Source organism: Wyeomyia smithii, chromosome 3, assembly GCF_029784165.1.
Source record: "Wyeomyia smithii strain HCP4-BCI-WySm-NY-G18 chromosome 3, ASM2978416v1, whole genome shotgun sequence".
Taxonomy (NCBI): Eukaryota; Metazoa; Arthropoda; class Insecta; order Diptera; family Culicidae; genus Wyeomyia; species Wyeomyia smithii.
In genome coordinates this window covers 1440458-1465586 of record NC_073696.1, presented here as the reverse complement: position 1 = coordinate 1465586, position 25129 = coordinate 1440458, and the positions used below count along the sequence as shown (strand labels likewise).

At 38.9% G+C, this 25129-nt stretch overlaps 1 protein-coding gene across 3 annotated transcripts; it reads left to right on the top strand.

Moving 5' to 3' along the window:
* The first annotated feature begins 550 nt into the window (after positions 1-550).
* Positions 551-24290, top strand: LOC129730896 (stress-activated protein kinase JNK-like). 3 transcript variants are annotated; one of them, XM_055690497.1, is made up of 4 exons: positions 551-1014; positions 22509-22636; positions 22694-22823; positions 22888-24290. In XM_055690497.1, the coding sequence occupies exons 2-4, from the start codon at positions 22509-22511 to the stop codon at positions 23770-23772; spliced, it is 1143 nt and encodes a 380-aa protein (XP_055546472.1). In that variant the 5' UTR covers positions 551-1014; the 3' UTR covers positions 23773-24290. The 3 variants fall into 3 exon arrangements, with proteins under 3 accessions (XP_055546472.1, XP_055546473.1, XP_055546471.1); XM_055690498.1 differs by having other exon boundaries at positions 613-677; XM_055690496.1 differs by lacking the exon at positions 551-1014 and adding an exon at positions 21718-22424.
* Positions 24291-25129: the final 839 nt, after the last annotated feature.

Here is a 25129-nt window from a genome sequence, read left to right as displayed (position 1 = left end):
GCATAAATTTCAAACTCGTTTCGAAACATGCTGCAAGCAACCTACGAGACTTAGGTTCTGTTTTTTTTTTTCAACTTTTCCCTCTAACTTGCGCTAGAGGGATCCACTCCAGTTGCAGCATAAAACACTCCACAAACAAGCCTCTCCTTTGATTTGACAAAATCTCGTATAAAAGAGTAAAATAATAAAAAAAAACTACTCACTCACCTTCCTCCCACTAATTTCCATCTCCACATGCGCGAGGACAGGTAAAAGGGTACATACAACAAATTATAACTGTAATCATAGTGTATAGTGTGACGCGCTAAGCCGGATCCGTAAATCCGGAGCGGGAGAGCTTGCTCTCGCGAGCAAGACGCGCGTGTCTGCATGATTCATCGCGTAAAAACTCGCGCATTCACAGTTCTTTTCTCCGATGCGCGAACAGATCGGAACGACGACGGACAGACGGACGGCGAGCGCGCGGCATATCTCTGACCCACGACAACAGCAGCGAGCAAGCACAAGCGGACCATCGGGCGTCTGTGTCTTCAGGAGAGTGCAACAGTCTTGCGCGTTTGTCCCGCTCGCGCGGGTGTCGTTCGGTGTGTTTAGGAAGGAAGAGTCTCTAAGCAAATAGAAAGAACGAAGGAAAAAGTGGTCCGGACAAGTTTGGTTTTACTTTAAATCCTGTTTTGGTAATCAAAGTTGTGATAATACTGGAGTGCGGGCTAAGGAGGGAGAAAGAAAAGCAAACAGAACGAAAAAGTGGAGTCAATTTAGTGTTTAAACTAATTGAACTGGGCTATAGGCGGTTGCTCGGTTTTTGGGGCTGACTCAGTTCGAAACAAATAACAGTGGAACTCCTTTGTTTAGTAGTTGGATCCACTGGTGCTAATTTGAATATAAAACAACCAGGTGAGGAGCATAGATAAAGTGAGTAAAAGAGAGAGGAAGCGCATAGAGTGTGGATCGAGAGTAATAGGAAGATAGAGCAACAGCAACAGGAGGAAACAATCTGAACACTGGCTGGAGGTGAGTGATCTTAGTCATGTCACCCGGAGGCGTTGTACGAAATTCAAACACCTTCACCATAAATATTGATTGCTTATCAGTACCAATGAGGAAGGTTACACAATCGATCAAGATCAGAGAGCGGTGTCAAGTTGTCTGAAAATTAGTGGCTTTGGTGTTAAGATTTGTCCGAAATCGCTACCTTCGGGTCGTGGTTTCAAATGGAATGTTTTAGTCATCGCCGATAGGATCTTTGCGTTATCATCGTTCAACCGGACCGTGTTTAATACTCTAGTGGAATGTAAGATACAAGCTAATTTTACTAGATTGAGAGCAAGCTTACTCATCCTCGTGCCAAATTGTTTAGCGCCACCTTTTATATTAACAATTTTCACCTAACTGGTAAATTATCGGTGTAATGCCGCTACAACATTCATTTTTATTTTTGCTTGCAAATTACAGTTTCCACTGTTATCTAATAGGAATCGTACATGATAAGTCTAACGGTTATCTGATGTTATAAATTGTAAACCTAAGAGAATTTTTAAATGATTTCACTACTATAACAATGTAGTGGACAAATGAAGTGGTACGATTTAATTTTCTTATTTTAAAAAATTACACCCCTAATTCTTTTTAAAATAGGAAGTGAAGATTCGATGTTATTTTGGTTATTTAATAATCCTGCGTTTGATCTAGCGTGACCCATCATTCGAAACATACAAACGAAGATGAACTCTTACCTTATTAATTAGGTAGTTAATTGCCTTTCCCATAATGCGCCTTTTGGTATATACATTTATACTGATACCGAAAGCTCTGAACAGACTGGGTTCTTTTTCTAACTTATGTTTTCATTTTAATCACGGTACGAACAGAAAACTAAAAAAATTAGTTTCCAATTAAAATGAGGTTTCGATTTGAATGGAAAATCAAGGCAAGTTAAAAACGATATTCTGAATGATTTAGATTTTCGAGAAAAACGCATGCACAAAATACGTTCGCAGTTGCAACTAACTGTTCACTAATGACCAGCAAAACAAAAATTAATTTTTACATTTTTACATGTTGGCCCAAGTTTTCGAAAGATTTATTAGTCAACTTAGAGTTAAAAAACTAAACTTCATGTTAGTGAAATCTAGCACTGCGATTAGGTTGGGTCTGCAATATTTGTTTTAGATTGGCACATTGAGGCACGACTTCCCGAAGCCTGGTTGGGCTGAAATTTTGTATGGAGACTTTTCTCAAGCCCCTTTGATCCCTGTCTTTCGACGAAATTCGAAAAACCGATTTCAATTGGTAGCCTATTGGACATGCATTCTAAAAGTTGCCATTTTTCATGTTTTTACTTGAGCTTCCTATTACTTGCGATACTTTACTTACTATACTATAGTCCCAGGTCACTACCCCGTGGGGCACCTGACTGAACACCAAAAGTGCTGGAGTGTTTTTTCGACACCTTGACGTATTGTATTTTGTACTGAAGATATTCCATTAATACTGAAATTGATTGCAATTTCTATTCCCAACACATCAAACGTCTCACAACCCATTTTTCCTTCAAGAAGCCGTGTTATACAGTTGAAACGCGCTTTCGAATTCGTTCGCAAAGATGAGATTGAACTGATCGTTCGAATAACTTGGGTACCGCGGACTGAATCGCTACAACTCTGTAGATCACAGCGTTTAAACGAGAGGCTTTTCTATGAGTTGAGGATAAGGGTTGGACTCGATTATCCGGGACTCGATTATTCGGAATAATTTTACATTTTTATTTTGAAATTTTACCTTTGCTATCCTTTTTTGGATTATTAGTTACCATTTCTGTCTCTTTCGGCATGTTTGGGGCATATCAGAGGAAAGTGAATCAATCAATGCACAATGGTCCAGAAACCAAATTTAGGAGGAAATTTGGGTCTAGAGCTCTACAGGCATATTTTAGAGAAAAACTTTCTTCTACAAAGTTGTTACATATGATGAAACAATTATAGAAAAATTATCAAAAATTAAAGTGACCCAAAATTTCTAAGAAATTAAGTATCTAACTTTTTTATCTTTGAAGATAGAAGAAAAAGTTGTTCTACAATGTTCTAGCTCCGTTAATTTCAAGTAACTTTGTAAATAAAATTCTATATCTTTTAAAACAACCGATTTATATTGAAAAAAAAAACACATTTTGCGCTCTAACTTCTTAATTTCAATTTTCACCTTGAAACTGTCTTTGAACGACTTTTAAGGGCTTTTTGAGAGAAACAGTTTGCAATGCTTATATCGTGCTGATATTAATGTTTTTCATCGAAAAATATGCGTTTTTCATTTGTTTGTGACTTTTTTTTTGGGGCAAACATAAAAAATATTCCATTGATCTCAACTTAAAGGGCACATTTGACTGTATAAATGGAGAAGTTTTCAAAAATATGTTATATTTTTAATTTGAGTAAATTCAATTTGAAAACATGTCAAAAATTGCAATAATTTTTTATAAGATGCATATAAAAGCACACAGATTTTTTTAAAACTAGAAGTAATTACCTTTAATTTTATCCAAAAAGATCGAAAATCGATCAACTGGTTCAAAATTTTCAAACATATAATACATTGAATAAAGTCGTTTTGTATGGTCACCTTATTTGTTCGCCTTCTGAAATATTCTGCCTTGTGTGTACCATCATAGAATTCTGCCTTTCATGATTCTGCCTTTCGTGCTTCTGCCTTTTGTGATTAATCTGCCTTTTGTGATTGACCAGTATTATTTGACTTATTTAGAAAATATGTATGCAAATTGATTGATTTTATGCATTCTTCTATTTTTTCCCATAATCTTCAGCATGGTTGACGTGCTTGGCTCCATATTTTAGGCATGTGACCGAGCTTAGACCTTGATGTGAAAATATATGTTAAAGCTTCGAGTAATGATCCCACGGCCTTCCGTAGGAGTGCAAGAACAATGTTATCTTTTTCAGGCGATTTGAATGATTGTTGAATGTTTTTGTTGGCCTACAGTTCTCTTCTATGTTTTCGTTATCGTCACCAGATGCTAAATTTGACCCCGGACAGTGATTTTGCATCATTATTTGAAGGAGGTTTCTCAATATTGAGATTACTTTCTGCAGTGCAGCATTTTTTCACAATAAAACCTCCGGTTTCTTCTCTTAGATTTTTTGAATTGGTAGTAGCGGGACTTTGCTATATTGAAGAGTTATCTAGTCTGTCTGTTTTTCCAGAGTTATTTTACTCCAAGAAACAACTCCAATAGAGCGTTCTTCTTTTACGGGACAACTGGCCTCATATGCCCAAATTACTTTTCTGTGAGCTTCTCTCCAAGTACTGATTTCATTGGCATACTATTTCGGAAGAAATTTCATATATAACAAACTTTGAACATTGACAGTAAGTTTTAGTTCACAGTTAGTGACGCTACAAAATCTAACTTTTCAGCCTTACACTCTAAGTGCTCCGAGGCGTTTAGAATAAAAACAACGCGAAACCTAGTCTCGCGACGGGGCCACAATCTTGGATGTAACTGGTGAAACACCGCATTTTATGGCTCAGCCATCCGCTCCGAATCATACGCAGTTGTATGCCGCCCAATATGTGAGAACAGACAACTACGGAGCCTTCCTCAGTTACCATTGGAACGAGATTTCCACCGAGGTCGGGACCGGAACTTCACTAAGGTTACGTGTATCTTGTTTAGCACTTCGAAGAGCTTGAAATAGAGACGTTCTAGCTAGAGCTAGCAGATTGTAGTGGAACCTTGATTTACAGTTATCAAATTTGCCAACCAGGGCGTCGTACACAAGTTACGTAACTCTAAAAATCTAGATTTCAGAACCCCACCCCTTTATGTAACAATAAGTAACTTTGGATATGACTCCTCTACCGTATAACTAAGCAACACTAAACAACTTGCTTCCCGTCCAAATTTTCAGTTTTGAGTGAACATCATAGTTACGTAGCTGTCTCAAGACACCCCCGCTCCCCTATGAAACAAATAGCATAACCTTCTAAACACACCTCCCCTTCATGCGTTATGTAATTTGTGTACGACGCCCAACCTGCATTTTTTAGTCAATTTGTTCATTGATTGAAAAATACAAGTGCTCAGTCAAATATTTTGGTTTGAAAAAGTGCTCCGCCGAAAAAGATCTGGTAACTCCTGCTCAAAGAACTAACTTACCTCCCGACAATAATAGTACAAGCTTGAAAATAATAGAACTGATACCCTATTATACCTAAATCATCAGCTAAGCCGAAGAATACAAACCCTTCAGCTGTTTGTTGATTGAGAAGCTCGTCCGCAATGATCGACCACAGTAAAGGTGACAGCACTTCCACATCCCCTTATGGATGCACTCTTCTTGATGAAGCTTCCAATTCTGCAGAGTGCAGACACTTCTTTGCCTAACATTTCCGTGATCTATAGCATGATGTTGGCATCAAAGTTAATTTTTCATTAGAACTTTTGATTGTGCGATGGGACAAATTATCAAGAGCACTCTCAATGTCAAGAAATGACACTAGTGCAATTTTTATTGTCATATGTATTTGTTTTCTTTTCACTGTTTATTTATTTATTTATTTCGTCAAGCAAATGTAGACTACAGTTATAATAATACAATGTTTTCTTATATTCTATACATTATTTCCAGTAGTTAGTCGTTTTATTATTTGATTTCTGCCCATGGTGATGTCGATATTTTCGCAGTGCTGATTATAGTGACGCATCATGCAATTTATTGGGCCATTTTTTGAGTAGTTAGTTCTGTGAGAGCTTTCCGAAAATATTTTACGATTTCTTAATTGACGACAAGGTGCATAAAAATTTAGTTGCGATAATAATTTAGAAGATTTGAGAAATAATGTCATTGATAAAATAAGGCATTGAAAGATCGCGGCGTTCTTTAAGTGCTTGTATGTCTATAAGCATGCAGCGTGCTTCATATCATGGTAAGGGAAATGATGTCCAATTTAGCTTACGAAGCGCGTACAAAAGAAATTGTTTTTGGACAGATTCAATGCGTTCTTCATGTGTGGCAATATAGGGATTCCATACAATGCTACAATATTCCAGAATTGGTCGGACGTATGTAATATATAATAGTTTGATTGTATATGGGTCTTGAAAATTGTGGCCGAAGCGTTTTATAAAGCCCAGCATACTATTTGCTTTGTTGATAATTGTATTATAATGTTCTATGAATGTAAGTTTGGAGTCTAAGATTACGCCTAGGTCCCTCACGATTTTGCATTTTTCTACTGGTGGGTTTCCTAAGAAAATGTTTGTAGGTGGTGTTACTGTTTTTCTGCTAAAGGCTATTGAATTAAATTTTTTAATGTTGAGTTGTAATAGGCTTTTGTTGCACCAAGTGTAGAATACATTAATTTCATTCTGGAATATTTCGACGTCTTCTGCATTGGTTATTTCTATAAAGAGCTTCATGTCGTCAGCATATGCAAGCACATGTATTGACTTGAGAAGAAAGGAAATGTCATTTACGTATAATATAAAAAGAAGAGGGCCCAGGTGGGAACCTTGAGGAACCCCAGAAGTTACTTCTATTGGGTTTGAAAAGGAATTTTGAAAGCGGACTATTTGTGTTCGTTTTGTTAAGTATGACTGCAGCCATTCCAAAAATTTTGTTTCAGTTCCATATTTTTCGAGCTTGAAGAGCAATAATGGTATGTCGATTCTGTCAAATGCCTTGCTAAAGTCCGTATAAAGAGCTTCTACGTGGTTACCGTTGTCCATTACAGTCAGAGTGAAAGTTATGAATTCTAAAAGATTTGTGGTAGTTGATCGGCCTTTGTCAAAGCCGTGCTGTTGAGTTGTAATTTGGTGTTTTACTTATTGAAAGATTTTTTCATTAATTATTGATTCAAATAATTTTGGAATGTATGAAATAATGGCAACTCCACGATAATTACGAATGTCAGATTTAGCTCCAGATTTGAAAATTGGCACTAAATATGACGTTTTCCAGAGTTCTGGGAAATTTCCATTCTACGGGGCATGTTAAAAAGGTGTTGTAAGGGTGTAGATAGTTCTTCTGTCAAGTTTTTGAGAAAAATTGGAGCTATTCTGTCAGGTCCAGGACCTTTCGTAGCGTCTAAATTTTTAAGTGCGTTTTGAATTTCGAATTCAGATATTTGATTGACAGATAAAGAATTCGAAAATTCAGGAAAATACGAGAAGTATTCGCGGTCGCGATCTATTTCTTCATATGTGGTGTAAATTTCTTGAAAGAAAGTGGCAAAAAGACTACATATTTCATTACTAGTTTGTCCTACATTACTGTCAAGATGCATTCGTGATGGAAAGTTGTTACTTTTTAGTTTGGTTTTTACGTAATTCAAGAAGTTCTTAGGGCAAGACTTGATTTGATGTTCGATTTTACGATTATGTTCTTCATGTGCAATTTTAATGGCTGCGTCAATTTGACAGCAAATTTCTTGGTAATTTTGAAAATTTTCGCTATTGTTGTCTTTTTTGTATATTTTATGTGCTTTTTGTTTTCTATTTTTTAGGTTCTTCAATTGTGGATTAAACCACACTGGATATTTGTTGGTGTTCGTTCGTCTTCTTTTTTTTTAGAGGTACATTTTCTGATATAATTTGATTAATTATTCCATAAAATTTTGTTACTTCTTCGTTGACATTTCCTTCTTTACAAATTATACTACGCCAATTTATTATGCGAAGTCTACGTTTGACTTGTTCGAAGTCAGTTTTGTGGTATTCCGGTACATCCTCGTACTCGCAGTCGCTGGGGTACGAAGTGTTATTCATTACTATTGAATATTCAATTGCTGTGTGGAATGCTTCATTTTTCCAGATGGGAGTCAATGATGCATCTACACAGAAGTCTTCAGTGCAGTTTGTGAATAATAGGTCTAAATATGCATTTTGTTTGTTTTTGACATGATTGATTTGATATAGACCGAGTTCTGAGGATTTGCCAAAAAGATACTGCAGTGTTTCGTTTTCGCCTACGACTGGGAGTAAGATAGATTCATTTTCAATGTCTACAATAAAGTTTGCATTACGTTGGTTGAAGTCGCCATAGACATGCAGTTTTACTTCTGGTTTCATGTTAGACATAATAGATTCCAGAGTTTTGAAAAATAATTCATACGAATGTTTATGAGCATGTTCCGGTGGAAAGTACACGGAACAGAAGATATGTTCTTCGCCAGCAATAAATGCTTTGGCCCATACGTGTTCAAATTCTTTATATTTGTCGGATATTATTTCTTCAGAAGTAAAGTCTACATTAATGGCAATGATAGCTCCACCGCCTGACTTTTTTGACTGGTAGACAAATTCCGATCGTGCCGGAATACATTATAATTGTTTCCAAATACTTCTTCGCTTCTTACGCTTTCGTCCCAGCTACTTTCAGTTCCTAAAATTATTTTAAAAGATGACGACAATAGATTTTGTTGAATTTCTTTCATTTTGCTTGGGCTTTTCATGCGATTGAAATTTTGACAATAGATAAGAATTTCAGTCGCATTCTGTCGAGGAAGCGAAGAAGTGTTAGTCAAGTTATTACTTATGTTAAAATATAATGGTTCTGCCTCAGAAGAGGGCGTCCTTACTTGCGAAAATTTGTACTAAATTTATTTACACTTTCGCGAAGTTGTTGAAGACGGTGCGTGCGTTCATTTGATAAAAAATGACGTCGGCTACTGCTTCGGCTGGCGTGAGTCCATATTCCTGATGGACTTCAATAAAGACGCGTTGGAGTTGTTCTGGAGATGTCGGCAGTCCTTCGGATGCGAGAAGCATTCTTATACTGGTTGGTGTCATTCCTTCTACGCATACAGATGATGGTTGGTCCTTCATGTATGCGAGATATAGACGTGTAATATGCATTACTTTTGGGTCGCGGAGTCTAGCCTTCAAAAAGCGCTCGTCGCCATTCGATGATTGCTGCGTAAGTCGGACGATTGGTGGACGCATGGGGTCAAGTTCAAATTGGCTGTCTTGCGGTGCTGATTGTATGCTGGCGTTGCTGGCAGGAGCCGGTGCAGAATTTTCATTGTTAGTTGCATTTTTTTCTGTCCGATATGGGTTGATAGTTTCGCCTTTTTGGAAATTTATAAATTTTGATGTTATGTCTGAATTCGGCGGCCCAGCAAATTGAACGCGTGCAGCTGCCAGGAGGTCTTTGTCCGAGGGTAGTGGTTGTTTTGGCATTTCAGCAATTTGAGTTTTCTTTGAGTTGCAGGCGAAATGGTTTATTCCGTGTTTATAGGTGTTGTTACTTGTGCTGATAGGGTTTGAGCTTTCCTGCTGACGTTTGCGTTGCTGCATACGTTTACGAGCGGCCTTTTCTGCTTGCTTTTCCTGCATGCGTCTTTTACGCTGTCTGGCGTCATATTCAGTCCAGTCGCGTTTCCATACTTTCTTATTGCCAATTAGGCGCCAGCCTGATGTGAAATTTGGAGTACGGTGTTCTTCTGAGTTCGATTCTGGAAGTGGCAATGAAAGGCGAAGTTCTTCAGCCAGACTGGGGTGATTGTCTGTTTTTGGCTGGAGTGAATTCGATTCTTTGAGCGCTTTTAATTCATTGATTAGTTCCTGCGCCGTTGTACTGCAGTTTGTTTTCTTATTTTGTATAGCTTCTATTTGGTGTTCCATGTTGTAAATTTTTGATTCTATATTAGTAAATGCTTTTTCCAGGTGCTGTTGTATGTTCTTTGTGTGCTGCCGATTTTCTTTGCTAATGTCCGATATGTCCGATATGGAGTCATGGCCAAGTTCGCCGAACAGCGTCGAAATGCGATTTATGGTTTTTGCCGACGCATTGTTTGTGTTGATATTTACTTTTTTAATTTCCGTCTTCAATTCAGAAAGCAGTGTATTGATACTGTCCAGTGTGTCGTGCATTACAGTCAGTTTAAGAAGTTGACTGATTATTGAATGATTTGATTTGATTTGTGATTCAATACTTTCTGTTAAAACTTTCTGGTGCTGGATGAGCTTCTTCAGTTGGAGTTGGTCCATGAACTGTTCCTGGCATTCTATGCATAAGGGCAGCATGAAGAACGCAGTAGTTCTTCTTGGTTTCTACGGGTTCCTACGCAGGCAGCGTGGAAGTGCCTTTTGCATATTCCTTCGCATTTCCACAGGAAACGGTTGTCGGTCGAAGTACAGTGGGTTATGCCACACTTTTCCATAACACTGATTAAAAATTGTTACGCGGCGAGTACGAATTGTCGAGAAAAGGTTAGATACACGCGGTAGCGCGACGGTCAAAGATTGTTTATAAATAAATAAATTGTTGCTTACGTGCACTCGCGACGCCGTCAAGGTGTAAAAAAAAAATAAAAATACAAGTTAATTGCGGAGCGAAATGAAAACGCGTCCGCGCCCGATGACTGTTCGTGGCGAAAAAAATCCTAAACTTGTAAACCCTGTGTGTATTCTTATATCATCCAAGTACAAAACTCTGTAGAAGGTGCAAAAAAGCTTTTACATAGACCGAGTTATTCCAAAAATGTAGAAAATATCATTCTCTGTACATTCTCAATTCACCATGAGGCGCAAACTGGCAGATGAAACCTCATAGGATGATAATCTGTCTACCAAATTTATTGCAACATTTGTCCCTTCCAGTTTTGCATAAGGTTTCTTAAAAAAGTCTTTTTCAAAATCCAATGAAACTGATTCGCCAACCTGAGCGTCTGTTCACCAAGATGGGCGTCTGTTCTCAATGCTAGGGGCAGCTGATCAATGTTGAGGATCCGCAAGACTGAGCTGTGGCAATACACACGAGCTGGGCACACCTTTCATTGTGATGTACAAAATGCAGAAGTTCGTGATTTTTTTTGTGTTTTTTGTGTTTTTTTATTTGCAGGTTTGAATTGATGCCTTTCGGTGGTACATGAAAATCTTTTTCTTATTTCTTTACGTTTCGACCTACTTTATTTCTTTCGGCCATCTTCAGAAATAGTTCGCTGCCTTGCGCGCCTTGATGGAGCGCAATTCCAATCAGTTCGTGATTGGGTGGTGCCCAATCGACAACATAATGTGCAAGTTGAGGATCAAGGGCCGTTTCATCAACGTTAGCATCATCAACGTGCACAGCCCTGACAGGTTGGTCAGGAGGAGGAATTCAGACTGGTTATTGGAAAGTTCAGCGCACAATGGCTTACAAACGAAAACGGCCTTCGACTTCACCGCCTCTAAGAACACGTTGTACCTACTTTTAGCATAGTCTCCCTTTATCGGTACATCTGGAGATCACTACAACAGACTTAGACCCAAATCGATCACGTTTTGACTAACGGAAGGCACTTCTCGGATATTATCGACGTCCAAACCGATCGTGGCACAAACATCGGCTCTGACCACTATCTCCTGATAGTCAAAATGCGCCCACTTTTGGTTGTTAACAAAACCCGTCGCCCGCCACGGTATTATCTGGAGCGACTTGAACTCCCCGAAGTCGCTAATGATTACGCGCAAACCCTTGAGGCAGAGCTTACGAACGCCCCTCTGGAGGATTTCTGTAGTACCATTGAAAGCAGCCATCAACAACGGAGTGGAAGGTGCTGTTGGATTCGTCGAGAGGAATCGACGTAACGGCTGGTTCGACGAGGAGTATCTAACGATTCTAACGAGAAGAATGCAGCAAGGGACCCGTCATAACACGAGTCGATACAAACAGAAACGAAGACAGCAGACTTACCTTTTCCGGGACAAAAAACGCCGCCTAAAAAGGTGCAAAGTAAGGAAATAGTGCTGAAATGTAACGAGATAAAAATGAAGGAATCTTGACGGATAAACGAGAGGCGATCGACAGGTGGAAGCAGTACTACTTTGAACACCTGAATGGCATCATGGATGAGAGAGACCCACGATAAGTGAAGTTAAGGTTGACGACGTGAACTTTGTCGGTAGAACGATCCAGGCGATTGCTAAACAGTGGAGTGGTTTGATTGAAGGTGAATACGTCGAAGACCAAGTATCTGCTAGCAGGGGGAACCGAGCGCGATAGGGCTCGCATAGGCAGTAGCGTAGTGGTCGACGGAGATGAGTTCGAGTTTGTGTACCTCGGATCGTTGACAACGTCAGATAACAACGGCAGCAGATAAATCCGCAAACGTATTCTAGCTGGCAGTCGTGCCTACTATGGACTCCACAAGACCTCATAAGACCGGTAGGACCAGAGTTACCATTTTGAGAGAATTTTCTGTAAAATCACAGATTTTTTTTCTTCTTCAAATCACAGAATCTGTGATCACAAATGACGGATTTTTCCTACAAATACCGGAAATAACAAATTACCCAAATCATGAGCAGCTTCTCTGAACCGCAGCTTATCTGGTTGGTTTCAGTAAGGCCGCAAACTGAGCAGACAGTACAATCGTTTTTTTATCTATCTCCTCAGATCATTCGTTTCTAACTTTCATTATACAGTCATGGAGAAAAAAATAAATACACTTGCAGTGTTGGATGATTTTTCGTATTTGCGCAGTGATTTTATTTGTTGTATGATGTTATGTTACGTCATTAAGATCTGCAGACACTCTTTTTGAAAGAGAACGGGGAAATAACTGGAGAGATTTCCTTGTCGGTGATTCCGATTTCTTTTTGCGTGAGTTAGTGTTTTTAAAGTGGTGACAAAAATAAATACACTATTGAAATATATATACAAAACAATCCAATTTAGCTTTATTTCTCTACATATTGTTTGCAAAGAGAATTTTTACGTTACAAAACTCACTTTCAAAATTTTTTGGCCTGTTTTTTGTTTTGTAAAGCCATATTCAATCTTCGTGGAATGTTTACTCCCAGGTTTTCACGAGTAGAAGCTGAACTAGCATTTAACGCTGCCTGTCCGACCTTCCATAAGTCTGTTTTATTCTTTGGATGATGCTTTGCAACCTAGACCTTTCCAATCTTCCATAGAATTTCTTAAGGATTTGAATTAGGTGTCTGCGCTGGTCAAACTAATAATTTTATTTTTTCGTTTGAAAATCATCTTCGTGTTTTCAATACTGTATGTTTAGGATCGTAATACTGCATAGAGATCCAACAAAGTGGCATGTTTTCTTCGGCATATGGAAGCAAAATCGACCACCTTGGTACACAGGAAACTTTATTCTACTTCAAAAGTGACACATTTTGGCAAGAACTGAATTTTCTAAAAAGTTTTTAGACTAGGGTGCAACTAAATGGCACATAGTGTTTTGGTCGGATGGGTCGAATTTTAACCTTTTTGGTTCAAACGGTCAGCATAATAACACTGCCTTCAACGCACAATCAACCACGAATGTAGTAAAATTTGGAAGTGACCACGAAACGATGTAATACTGTTTTCTGATGCTGGTATGGAACCCATTGATTTTAAAACATAGACTATGAATACTAACGACTGTGTAGATGTTTTACGTTGCGCAATGCTTCCGTATGCCAAAGAAAACATGCTTCTTCGTTGGAGAGTAACGATCCTAAACATATAGCATTGAAAACACGAAGATGATTTTCAAACGAAAATTTAAAATTATTAGTTTGTCCAGCGCAGACTTTTAATTTAAATTCTTTAGAAATTCTATGGAAGGTTGGGAAAGTCTAGGTTGCAAAGCATCATCCAAAGAATAAAACAGACTTATGGAACGTCGGGCAGGAAGCGTGAAAAGCTAGTTCAGCGTCTACTCGTGAAAACCTGGTGGTAAACATACCAGGAAGATTGAATATGGCTTTACAAAACAAAGGAAAAGCCACAAAATTTTGAAAGTGAGGTTTTTTAACGTTAAAGGTCACTTTGCCAACGATATGTAGAGGAATAAAGCTAATTTGGATTGTTTTGTATATATATATATTTCAATATTGTATTTATTTTTGTCGCCACTTTCAAAACACTAACTCACGCAAAAAATTTTCGGAATCACCGACAAAGAAATTTCTCCAGTCATTTCTCCGTGCCTCTTTTAAAAAGATTGTCTGCGGATCATAATGACGTAACATAACATCATACAAAAATTAAAATCAGTGCGCAAATACGAAAAATTATCTAACACTGCAAGTGTATTTATTATTTTCTCCATGACTGTATTTCCTCTTTCATCAACAGTTGGAGAGAGAATATCGTTCAGGGTTGTGTGAAGATTTGTCTGCAAAACGTAGGTTTTTAGTTTTCGTGTGCAGATTTTTATTGATTCTATTTGTGCAGACTATCTCAAAATGTGTGCAGATTCTTGCAGACTTTTACCAGCATGAGCGAATTTTTCGAACCAGGGATTTTTTTTTGACGTAGGACTACGTCTAACCGCACTATATCGAGATACATTCTGCGGAAACTAAAACCAAGGTGTAACGTTGGAATGAAAGATTTCAAACGGTAATGCTGGTGTAACCACATAATGGATTACAATAATCAATATGTCGTTGGATTGATAAAATGATGGACAATTTTGTGATTCCTCAGTTATCATTATCATTTCATTGTTTAACAGTAAAAATTGAATAAAAGTTTCAAGGTCGAATTTTCACGAACAATGTACCAATCACATGCGAGCACCTCTGGCACAGACTTCATGAATAGACATCAACTGGTTGCTGTGATATCCCGTATAGCAGTGGCAAAAAAAAATTTGACAGAATCCCCCCGTCCCAATAGGTCAACTAACGTTTGCTTCTATGAGCCTAGACTATATTGATGTCTTGAAGGTGAAGCTTTTTCGGAAAGTTCGTAACCACCTCCACTATCAGACAGTTTCACGTTCTGCTGTCAGAATGTTATTAAAACTGATGTCTTGATGGAAAACATGCTGGCACAGGCAACAGTACTGCACCTAGCAATGTATGAATAGAGCGCTGGTTGGTCACTCGTCGTCTATCAGTACAGTAGAACTCGATATCCATTTGTGTGCAACCAAGCCAAGTTAAGACTACATTGCCGTTGTCGACGCACAATGGGGCGTGTTGCGTTAACGCGTAGGTATCGTTTGGCGATCTGGAATACAATCGAATTGCCGTTTAAATTGTCTTCTTCTTCTTTTTGTTTCGTATATGTAGTAGCAAATATCAGAATTGAATATGATTGTTCGGGTACCGCAAAATACGCTGCGCCACCGGGGACAGCAAAATTCTGTACGTGTCGGTAGAGGCAGATAGCAGAGTATATAAATTAGGTTCATTGTACAGATAATCGCGTTGTTTATTTTTAAACTCTACACTCTGTTTTTCTCATGTCCATTTTAAGTTTTCTGTGAATAACATTTTGGTTCAAAAACTGTAATTTTTTATCGTTATTTTTTCCACGAACTTGTAATTGCAGGAACATTTTATTATGTGACATCTTTGCCGCTTGGTGATTGGAGAGTTAGCCATAACAACAAATAAATATTGTTTAATTTCTACTAAATCGTACTCAATTTAGGTCTGTATAGAAGCTTGCCTTTTCGCGTATTGAAGAAAATTGACTGTATTAGAATGAAAGATATTCATCAATGTTAAGGAGAACATTTTTTCTTTTAAAATAGAGTGCTGCAAATAAATAATCAAAACAGACGCCGTTTGATTTCGCCAAACAAGACATGGCAAAATTTGCCAAAAATGAACGGTTCTCTTTTCAAATCGTTTTTTCATGGATATTTCCTCCAATGAACTAGTTTTAGTTCAAGTCGTTTGAGGTGTCGCTTGAGTAACTAAGGCTGATGACCTAGATACTTGATATTACTACCCGAATAATTAGAGGCTTAGTACTGCTTAGATCATGATCATTATACAATTCAGGGTTGATATTTGTTGACACTCTTGAGTGAAAGTGAAAAAAAGCATCCATAAACGTTATTGTTTTACAATCCTTTCAGAGTTCTCCCTTCCCGCTTTTTGCATGGAAGTGAACTGTCAAAACACCTCATTATATTTTATGTTAACGAAGATTGTCAAGGCATCGGTTAGTGTCAGTGAAAAAGTGTTTCGGTGAGGTTTATTTTGGTTGAGTGGACTGTTTGTTTTTCTTTTTCGCTTTGAAGTGAAGATCATTTGGTTGGATTTGTCGTCAAACTTTATTCCGTTACCGTGAACGATGCGCGCGATCTATTTCATCTGAGTATAACAGCACGTTACTAGGACGAAAATCTAGTGTATCTGTAAGAGTGCTGCGATCATTGGAAGTGAAAATTGAAAATGATTGGCTGTAATTTTCGAAGAATTTTGCAGGGGAAAATGACTTTTATCAGCACTGTTATACATATAACCGGCACATGTTCCGGTCATGTTCCAGGAACCGTTTTACCAATTCCGGTCATTCGCTTTGGCAATATAAAGAACCAAAATACCTTTCTTTTGGAGGATGTTGAGCTTAAATTTGTTGGAATTATCAAGAAGACTAAGAAATGTGTTTAGACATAATCGCTCGTTTTAGCACATGTGTGCCAAAATCGAACCGTGCTAGAAGTAAAACGAGCTCAAATTAAACAGAGCCTCAAAGGGAAATATAAAACTATTGTAGTCCTACGTCAACTACGCGGTCGTATCACGGATACCACCCTCCTACTATTTTTTCAGATTTCAAACAGATTTTTCCGTTTTTTCGAGCAATTGCAGACATGTTCCAGAATCATCTGGCCTCTTTGATTTGGTCTCAATAGAACCTGAACGAAACTAAGTTCAGGAACTAGATGGCTGCCTCAATGCAATTTTAAAAGCTAAATCGAGTTCTATCGAGTGGAGGAAAACTTAATGTTAATTCGAAATTTAAATTTTTATAGTTTGAATCATTCACAAATTATCGAACTGTATTCAGCATTTTTTTGAATCTCATTTTAGTTTTAAACAAATATTCGTTTCCCTGGTTTTTCTTGTCGAAACACAGATTTTGAAATGGCTACTCTGCTACGGGTACAAGACATATAATATGCTCGAGTAGGATATGCAAGCACTAGCCGCTATCGAGTGACTTTTTCTTAGGACCATCTTCGGCGGAGTATGTTGGAGGGGGTGGGGGATGTTGTGGTCGAGACAACTAACTAAAAAAACACTTTGATGTTTGTTCAAAATTGAAAATTTGGCAGGGAACAGGTTGTTCAGCGTAACGCAATTTTAGGGGAGGGGAGTTGCTTATTATTACATAGGGGTGGGGGTCTAGAATCTAGATTTTTAGTGTTGCGTAATTTGTGTACATCGCTTTAGGGTCTTCTGAGAAATTTTTCCAGGAAAATTTCCTACAAATATTATGTGTTGTTACATTTTCGGAAGCCAACTAGACATCTCTGGAGAATGAGTTTTGAAAAATTGCATTTTTCCATATAAAATCACATGTAAACTTCAAAAATCGAGCGCGAAAGTAAAGTTCCACCGATTTGCGAAAAAGGAATCGTAATGTTAGGGTAAAGAGGTATAAAACGCCCCCCCCCCCCCCCCTGGGCGAAACGCCCCAGTCCTTTTTTTCGGGAATATGCAAATATTCAGATACGAAAATATTGAGAATCCCTAGTGTTTCATGTAACTAGTATACTATCTAAGTTTACCTGTTGTCACTAGCAACCAAACAGAAAGATAAAACAACTTTGGTTTGAAGTGCCTCAGCTCAATTTTCAGCATCATTTACGTAAGGTTCTTTTGTTAATTAATATAGTTTAGCTAGCGTTATTTGCGCTTAATCCTGTTAAGTGAACCAATAAGCAGCTGTATCAAGTGGAGAAATGGTAAGATTTGCCTAAATTGCTAAAATATTTAATAATTTCGGCAACGCTACTACTACGGGTAATATGCCCTGCTTCCAGTCGGGGTAATATGCCCTATTGCTGGTGCAACCTAACCGTGCATTCTTGTTTCGTAGATGGCACGTACACCTATTCGTAAACCGACAAAAAGACGGTCGTGGAACATTGAGAATCTGTCCCGAGCCATGAAAGCCGTACACCTCGGTTTGTCTAAAACTCAAGCAGCAATCCAATACGGCATTCCCAAACGTACTTTGAGGCGGTATTTAGATTCAACGGTACATCCAGAGAATGTAAAGTTAGCTCGACTGGGAAGTTTTGCCACAGTATTCTCACCCCAGCAGGAGGAGCAGCTGGCCGCGTACGCGATCGAAATGTGTCAATGCTTCTACGGATTAACGACTCGGAACATGCGAAGCTTAGCGTATCAGATGGTTGAAAAAAATGGGATTCCGCATCCATTTGACAAGGAACTCAAGCTAGCTGGGCCAGATTGGCTAAAAGGTTTTCTTCAGCGTCATCCAAACATTTCCCTTCGAACACCGGAAAACACTTCTATCGCACGGGCAAGAGGCTTGAATCGAAAAAGTGTTGCGCAGTTTTTCGATCTGCTGGAACGGGTCTTTGATGAGCATCCCTACCCACCCAGTAGGGTTATCAACGTTGACGAAACGAGTGTCGGCACTGTATATAGAGTGATGTTATGCTTTTGGATGTTATTTTTCACTTTTTTAAATTGTTCACTTCAGGTCCAGGGGCGAAAGACGAAGGTACTGGCAAACAAAGGGCAACATCAAGTTGGCAGACTAGTTTCGGCAGAAAGAGGTGAAAAAACGACTGTAACGATGGCCATGTCAGCTTCCGGTACGTTCATGGATCCGTTCTTCATCTTCCCGCGACAACGGATGCATGACGCACTGATGGTTGGAGCTCCACCGGAGTCCAAATTCGCTTGCAACTCCAGTGGGTGGAGTACTCTGGAGACGTTCTCTCAATGGTTCGATAGCTTCTTGAGGTGCTATCGTCCTACGAAAGAAGATCCGGTTTTACTAATTCTAGATGGCCATTCAAGCCATACTTGAAACCTGGAGGTTCTGGAGAAGGCAAGGATCAACCACACCCGAATTTTATCAATTCCGCCTCACACATCTCATAAGCTACAGCCACTCGATGTGGCATTTATGGGTCCTTTTAAAGGAGCCTATTCTGAAGCATTAGATAGGCTTCTTAAACGGAATGGTGGAAAAGCAGTAACAATATACAACGTTGCTGCTTTGGTTAACGAGGCATTCAAACAAACTGCCAAGAAGACCGTGGCTCATAATGGTTATAAAACAACCGGTATAATGCCATTTGACCGAAATGTATTTTCTGACGCTGATTTTGCGGCTTCTGATTCTGACTCGGGCGACCCTTTCAAACCATTGATTCCTCACCGAAAATTGTACAGAATGAACAGCAACTCACTGTTGAACTTGGAGACGTTGTACCAGATAATAATCTGATAGTGGACATCAACACATTTTATTTCGTGGATGAAAACGGAAATCTTACATCGCTTGTCGTGCAAGACACCGATGCCAGCTCAACCGTTGTGATGGATCAAGAACCGGAGTTGTTGATTCCGGAGTATCAGAACCGACCGCCATTGACAAATGAGAATAGAAATTCGCCGTCTCTCTGCACCGTCAAAATAGAGTCAAATCAGACACCATCAGTTTCTGAACAGATAACATTGGCAAAACGACGTAGGTGGGATTGGCCGAACGCCGCAGTTCGGTCCGCTAAACATGATCTCCCGTTGGTGCTCGATAGAGATTCTGAGCTGGAAGCTGCAGTGCAAAAAATAAGTAAGCGGAAGGTTAACAGAAAAAAAAATCATTGCGAGGAACTCACGTCGTCGCCATACCGGAAGAAGCTGAAGCAGGAGCAGGTAGCAAAGGATATGAAAAATATTCGAAAAAGACCTACGCGAAAGCCAAAGGCTAAACTAGACAGGAAGGAAGATATTATTTGTCATACATGTGGATATCTGTTTGGCGTTTCAAAACACTGAGCTGGCTGGCAGAAATGCATCACATGTAGTGAATGGTTTCACATTGAATGCCAGCGCTCTGACAATGAGCCGTTGAAGTGTTGTCTCTGCAGTTAAACTGCGTTTGTTATATTTCTCTTTTCACGAAGCTTGATTAACTTGTTATTACAAGAATTGAAATTGTTATTTTTTGTAAAATTGTTTTTTTTTACAATAAAAAAAAAGACTAACAAGCAGAATCATGCTGCAACAGAAACAAAATGGTTGTGTTTTAAATGAATTGATTAGAAAATAAAAAACGTTGACTTAACAACAAGATTTGTCATTAATTAGGTTAGTTGTTAATTGTTCAATTGGTTGACGCTTACAGCCACAATTGGTAAGAATCAATTATTTATATTTTAGTTAATTCAAACACTTGTAGCTACAGCTATTTTTAATACCTCTTTACCCTACTTTTAGAGAATCTTTAATTGTTCAATAGATGGGTTTCAAAGTTATACCACTAATAGTTAAAGCATCACCTGTGAAAACATATCCTCATGTTTGTTATGGTGATTAAAACATGAAATTAACTGTTTCCGAGTCTTGTGCCTTTGAAAATTCCTCGTCGTCCAGGTGGTGGCTACTACACACTACACCTTAAACAGTCTGTTTTGTTTTACACATGATGTAACCACAGCTTACTGTTACCAGTACGTGCAGATGAAAATGCAAAAGTGAATCATTTCTTCCAGAACAACATCAAACAAAAATTGTTCCAACATCAAGCTTTGCATTGTTTTTTTCCCGCATCTGAAAGCAATTCGAAACCTTAATTTAAAATTCCTAGACAACCTATAATTGGTCGGTCTCCTCCAGCCACCTTCGTCTCTACAGTTTTCTAATCGCTCTGTTTGTCTTTTTTTTTCTTCATCTATAATTTATTTGACACGGCACAAATACAATTTAATATTTAACGGCGCCAATTATATCTGGTAGCTTACTTTCTAAAGTATCTTAATAACTAAAACAAATTTTTTATCCTCGCTGCCGACTACGAGCTGAAACTAAATCTAACTTAAAGCTAGAATGTTTTGCATTAAAAGCACTGATTTGTTGTTTGACGGTTTTCCATCGCCAGAGGTAGGGTAAATATGTATGAAACGCCCCCCCCCCCGGGGCATAACGCCCCAGTCCATTTATTCGGAAACACACAAAAAATAAAACATGAGACTATTGGGAGTCCGTAGCGGGTCATAGGACCAACCTTCTGCACAAGTTTGATAATTGTCACTAGAAGCGAAAAATAAACAAAAATCAATTTTGATTTGAGCTGCTTCAGATCTAATTTCTTGCAGCGTTTCCGTAACGTTTTTTTTACTAATGTATAGGGTTTATTACCCGGTATTTGTACTTATATATCTCGAATGAACCTCTAAGCATCTGTATCTAGTTAAGAAACGATAACAATTGTATAATTTGCTTAAGTATTCAATGCTTTCTGCTACAGTACAGCTCCCGGGCAATATGCCCCACCGCTAGCCCGGCTGATTTGTTCATTGCTTTAGTGTTTGCTTTTGAGACTTCAAGCGCTGTTTCACTTCGCATGCTGAGCTGGCATATGAAGCTACTGCATGGGGCATATTATACTGCATCTGGGGCGTTTTGCCCCGGTAGATTTGAAAGCTTGCAGTTTTGTCATATTTTTTAATAAAATTATGACGTTTTTGTGTAAGAGTAATTACAAAACAAAATAATAGCAGTGCATTACCAACTAAATAGTGTATCCAACTGCATGAAAGATTTGTTGTTTGTGATAAACATAGCTACAATATTGACGATGTTCCTTAGGGGGGGCGTATTATACCTGTTTACCCTAAGCAGCATATTGAATATGTTCCGCTGCTGGTCTCTGTTTGTCTTTCTCACGTGTGAATTGCTTACTCATCGCAGTAGGCCCGAATAATATCTGCCACCGCGCGCGCGGCACACGCACACTATCCTGAGGCGCGACGCGACGCATTGTCAACCGCAGAATTTCGCACCAATTTCGAAGCAGATGTGCTGACACCGCAAATGACCTTCCACTTCCGGTGCTCTCGTTCTTGGCCTTCCGTAATTGATGAGATCACGCACCCTTCTGCACTCCACTTATGCTGCTCCAGTTCGCATTGATCGCAATATGTAGACGTAACATGTTCAGAGCACCAGTCATCGTCGTCTCCGTCGTCATTGGTGATGAATCGCCTTCTCTAGGAAGACCAGTACGTGACCGTAGAGAAGGCGTGTGCATCGAGAGGCAGTCGGGAAACCCCCGGTCCCCGATCACGTCATGATCGTTTTGATGACGTCGATCACTTGCACTTCCATGACGGACTCTCTAATTTCTGATTGTGCTATCTCTCGGGTGCGCGCGTTTTTGCTGACTTCTGTGTGCCGAGAGTAACTGAGAGCATTACAATCGAAGAGAACTTCTCTGAGCTGAGAGCTTGCGGCTAGAGAAACGTTATCGCGTGGGCTTCTCGAAATCACGTGCGCGATTGTAAACAGAGAAGCATGCTTTTTAGACCGCTGACTCAGAGCGTGAATGAATAAGTTGTCCACAAATGGCATCATGTAGGTATGGTGTTCTGCTGCCCGCGGTTCTGGCTTGTTACGTAGTTGCGCGGAAGGTAGTTAGAGCGTGTTTTGATAACGTAATCACAGCCAGCACGGAATGGCACGGAAAGTCGGTTTCTAGGGGTTTTCGGATAGAATAAAGCGTTTTTAGATTTGCGCTTATCTCAGTATATCTTTTAACTGTTGTTTTCAGATGGATCGAATATCGCAACCAGCCGAGCCGTCCGGTAGTCCTTTCATAGGTGGGAACACCGAATTTACAGTTCCCGGTAGATTTCGGAACTTATTCCCGATTGGAATTGGCGCCCAAGGTGCTGTATGGTATGTTTTTTCATTTTTAACTCATGACAAATTATTCAAAATCGCAATTATTTCCAGTGGAGCGATCGATTTTGACACCGGAATGCCAATAGCGATCAAAAAACTTTCCCGACCATTCCAGGATGTAACGAATGCCAAGCGAGCCTACAGGGAAATCAAACTGATGCGATTAGTTGATCATCCATTCGTAAGTCTTTGATCGTTCGGACAAAAATTAATTTATCTAACATCTAACACCCTCTATTTTGCAGGTTATCAAACTATTGTACGCATATTCACCACAAACCACGCTGCAATCATTCCGCGACATTTACCTCTTCACCGAACGCATGGACGCTAACCTGAGCAACGTGATCGGTAACCAGCTTGATCACGAGCGGCTGTCCTTTTTGGTCTACCAGATGCTGTGTGGCATAAAGTATCTCCACTCGGCGGGCATTATTCACCGTGACCTGAAGCCGACCAACATCGTCGTACGAGCGGATTGTTCACTTAAAATCCTTGACTTTGGCCTGGCTCGATCTGTTCAGAACAGTTTCATGATGACTCAGTACGTGGTTACGCGGTACTACCGAGCGCCGGAGGTCATCGTTAACATGGACTACGATACTCGAGTAGATATTTGGGCGATAGGATGCATCATGGCTGAGCTCATCACCGGACGGGTTCTCTTTCCGGGAACCGATTATATGGATCAGTGGAATCGAATAATCACCACACTGGGAATGCCATCATCCGATTTCATTTCGCGAACAACTCTGTCGACGCAAGGCTACATCAAAAAGACGTTACCCGGAAACAGTAGAGTGCAGTTCGAACAGCTTTTTCCCGACTCAGCTTTTCTGATCATCGAAGGTTCCAACAATGCCGAACTGAACAACGATAACGCGCGGAGTATACTGCAACGGATGCTGGAAATCGACCCGCTCGAACGAATCTCAGTGGAGGATGCGCTGGCGCATCCCTACATTAGTTTGTGGTGCAACGATGATGAAGTGAACCGCCCTGCGCCGGTTCCGTACGATCATTCTCTCGATCAGCAAGAGTTAACCATCGAACAGTGGAAGGAGCTGCTGTTTCAAGAGATTCGGGATATCCAGAGTGAGACGCTTGGTACGACGGACGCTGGCAACTGACGAATGGATTGGCGCCGCTGGAAAAGACAGCATTTTAGGTTGTTAATTATTAAGGAGATTATATGTGGATTTTATCTGTTGTTAGGTAGATTACTTCTAGGCTATCAGGTAATGACAACCAGGATGCTGGTTTACATTATAGCTAATTTTATTTCAGAGATACGTACAAATATTAAGTTTAATTATTGTATTTTGATAGAGAAACAATCTTAATAATTGACGCTTTCCTAGAAATGAGCTGTGATTACAATTTTCACTGTACGAATTAAAGACTTCGCCATAGTCATCACAGTTCTCGAAGTAAGATCTAAATAGGACCAGTATTGCAAACTGTATTTTCTTTGGTTAGATTGCGTCAAAAGTTTATCGTTAAACTTTACAATCAATTTCAACTATGAAATTCAAACTGTTATGAGTCACTTATATTTTATATTTCGATTCGGTTCAGTCAGTCTGGTCAAAATTAAGCTCGTATCGAATTGTGTATTTGATCAAAACTATATTGAAATTAGCAGACAGACCAGCTTGTTCTTAATTGAATGAGAGAGGACTTGATTTTAGGAGAGATCATTCTTATTTTCAAAATTTAAAATTATTTGTAGTGGAAATATCTTCTAAAACTTTTGCATAAACCAAAACATTCTGTTTAGTAGATCATAGATGAAACACAATAAAAATAAATTAAAATCATGTTTCAATAAAACTATTCACAATTGTTTTTATCAAAATCATGGATTTGTTATCATAACAACAGAGAAGTTTCAATAGAATGTTTCTTCAAATGCCAAAGCGTTGTTTACTTAACCCTCCTGCTTTTTTCTCGGAAATGGACGTCTTTTTGTCGCGTCAATGTTTTCTAGGAAATTTCATCTATTATGGAAGTGAATCTTCCAGAGAAAAAGGACGTTAATGTGTTTTACTGTTAAAGTTAAGTATTTATTTTAATTAATTAGTGGTTTGTTTTGTTTATATAAGAGAAAAGATAGAAAAATTCAATGCTTCAACAGTCTGTGGATCTATGAAAAAATGATCGATTTTAAAATTTACACTGATTATTTAATGAGTTTTCGTTCGGTGAGTCTGGTACGAGTAAGATTTTTATTCTTCGTTATTTTGTTAGCTTTTGAACGAATGTTAATTTTTACTGAATGTGCCGGAGCAAATCATGAGATATATAATAACCCAAACCTTTCTCTGAGTGATTCCTCCTGGAAGTGCAGTGATAATTTCGGTTTCTGTTTTTGTACTATTTTTCGTGATATATAGTGACATTCAGTTCAGTGACATGTCGTTCGCATGATTCGTCTAGAACTTTTTAAAATGACAAAAAAGGAATAAAATCAAAAAAGGGGTAAAA

Excerpts from the sequence above, each read along its gene's own strand:
- LOC129730896 (XM_055690496.1), top strand. Across the intron at positions 22,637-22,693 it reads GGCGCCCAAGGTGCTGTATG|TGGAGCGATCGATTTTGACA; the intron begins GTATGTTTTTTC and ends AATTATTTCCAG. Across the intron at positions 22,824-22,887 it reads GATTAGTTGATCATCCATTC|GTTATCAAACTATTGTACGC; the intron begins GTAAGTCTTTGA and ends TCTATTTTGCAG.